The sequence below is a fragment of the Momordica charantia genome, assembly GCF_013281855.1.
Source record: "Momordica charantia cultivar OHB3-1 chromosome 6 unlocalized genomic scaffold, Mcharantia_2.0 BLBB01000006.1, whole genome shotgun sequence".
Taxonomy (NCBI): domain Eukaryota; kingdom Viridiplantae; phylum Streptophyta; class Magnoliopsida; order Cucurbitales; family Cucurbitaceae; genus Momordica; species Momordica charantia.
The window spans coordinates 11,114,783-11,117,113 of NW_028275164.1; the positions used below are offsets into that span (position 1 = coordinate 11,114,783).

Genomic DNA, 2,331 nt, shown 5'->3' on the forward strand with positions numbered 1-2,331 from the left:
ACTTAAATAGCTAACATGAGTTTAGCTCAACGATAATTAATAAGGTCATGACTTCGAATTCTCTCACCCCTCTTGTTGTACTAAAAAAGATGATTTATAAAGGAGAGAAGAACGTCATAGTGGGTGCAAGATGATTTTAAATAAATAATAATAATTTAATAACGACAATGTAAACATTATTTTTAGAACCAAGAACAACCTTGTCCAACAAAAAAAAGTTGATTCAATAATTGTACTTTTATATATATTACAGATATAGATACTTGTTTTTGCATTTGATTAACGAATCATATTCCAACTAAGGGTAAAAACAAGTTCACCATCATATCTAGTCAAATAAATCCCATCTTGTTGAGCGCTCCAAATACAGACCGAGACGTCGCTTGACTCGTTGTCTGGGTCGTCACCACAGTAGTTGAGCACAAAGTCAGCATTATCATAAAACGCATCAAAATCTATAAACCCTCTTTCCCACTCCAATCTACAATGGAAATCTGTTGTCCCATCCCAATTCCCTTTGAACGACCAATTTTGTTGCTCGTCCGGGAACAACACGTGCAACCCAAAATTGTCATCTTTGGAGTAGCATTTGCTATCCAACAAATACATATGCAACTCATTGTGAATCTCCACGCGGAACTTTCTAAAGGCGACAAGGGGTTCGCCTGGTGCTGGTATATGAGCCTTTGCTGATTTTTTCCTTGCCTTGCATTCGACCATTGATATGTTGGAGAAAGCAATGAGTAAGAGCGCTAGCAATAATATACATTGATTAATCACCATTGTTTTAATATATCGCTCAACGTAATATAGAAGTACTTACGGAGGAATAAGTCGATCTTATGCATACAAAGAGGTACGTGTTTGATTATTTATATTGTATGTTTGTTTGTTTTTGTTATGTTAAGTGTTTCGAAACAGCTGGAGTTTTGGATTAGTATTGGCTGTTTGAGAAATATGAGGTTGTCCGAGAAATCCCAAAAATGGTATTATTTGAATTTATCAAAATCTTGTTGTTTGAGAGAGAATCGTTTAATTAATTTATGATGATAGGCTTCGGTCCCATTGTTGGTCATATATCATAATGTGTTAATTTGTAAGTAGAACTAGTACTACAAATTTTCCCATGTTTTGAAGGCTTTCTTTTTCTTTTCTTTTTATTTAGGCTACTGAAAATTTATGGTCGATCATTATTAAATCATTGTTCTTTTAGAATATTATGTATTTGGTTATTTTAGTCTTGGAAGTGTTTAATGTATTGACTTAAAAAATATAAATTAAAAGGATCGTGTGGTTCGTATCTATTTAGTCGCTATACTTTTAAAAAGTTTCAAATAAGTTTTTGTTGAAAATGTATTAAAACTCTCTTATTGACTGATAAGAGGAAGATCATACCAAAGATTCTAGTTTAACTTTGATTAATAAAGGGACTGAGACCAAATAAAATAACCCACCTTGACAAGTTAATTATGGAAAAAATATTTTTCTGTTTTAAACAAGAAAAAACATCAAAAGAACAATAAAATGTTGTGGTTTATGACATGACTAATGCATGGATGCGCATATGACCCTATCTTAAAGTTATTATAATTTTTAAAGAAAAATAATAGCTCGATTCTCAAATATTAGCGCTGAATAGCGCTTAGTTGGATCATGTAATATTGGGTTCAATTCATTATGTTTGTTTTTGTTAAAAAATGTATTATTCTTGCTAGAAGATGAAGAAAGATATCTAATGCAAAGTGGATATTTAATCGATAATGGACAACAAAACTTACTCATATAAAATGTCAATAACAATGGGATATTTATGCATAGACCCACTCAATTCAAAAAGAATAAGAGAATACCTATGAGTTTATATGGATGGGAAGAAAATGGTGCTTTTTGCCATTATCTTGCTTGTGTCTGTCAGCGGACTGACTTTATTGCTATCGAAACTTTTTCGATAGTACGAATCACTATACTTCGCTTGTTTCTATATGATAATATAAACATTGGTTGCTGCATTCCTTGCGGGTAATAGCAATTAGAGAGTGAAGAACGAATGATCCTCCAAACAAAAAGAGTGATTGAGTCCAACTCAAGCGAGTGAGTGAAAAGCATGGCAAGAGAGCAAGTTCGATTTGCAAACGATCAGCAAGTTAAGGATCGATTCTTTTGCACCAGTAATGTTGCGAGACTGGCACTTGGCGGTTCACGTGCAACATATAGATTAACGGTTCACTCACTCGGTCTCTTTTGAAGGTCCTTTCTATGCTCTTTCTAGTATGGTACCAACAACACAAATAATTCCCAACAATACAACAAAAAATGGGACAATTATTCACA

The 2,331-nt window shown here is 33.2% G+C and overlaps 1 protein-coding gene across 1 annotated transcript; it reads right to left on the reverse strand.

The window, feature by feature from the left end:
• Positions 1-279: 279 nt before the first annotated feature.
• LOC148210681 (S-protein homolog 24-like) lies at positions 280-720 on the reverse strand. The gene has a single exon (XM_088125145.1). It carries the CDS (start codon positions 718-720, stop codon positions 280-282), a length of 441 nt encoding a protein of 146 aa, XP_087981271.1.
• Positions 721-2,331: the final 1,611 nt, after the last annotated feature.

Excerpts from the sequence above, each read along its gene's own strand:
- LOC148210681 (XM_088125145.1), bottom strand. The coding sequence starts at position 720 with ATGGTCGAATGCAAGGCAAGGAAAAAATCAGCAAAGGCTCATATACCA.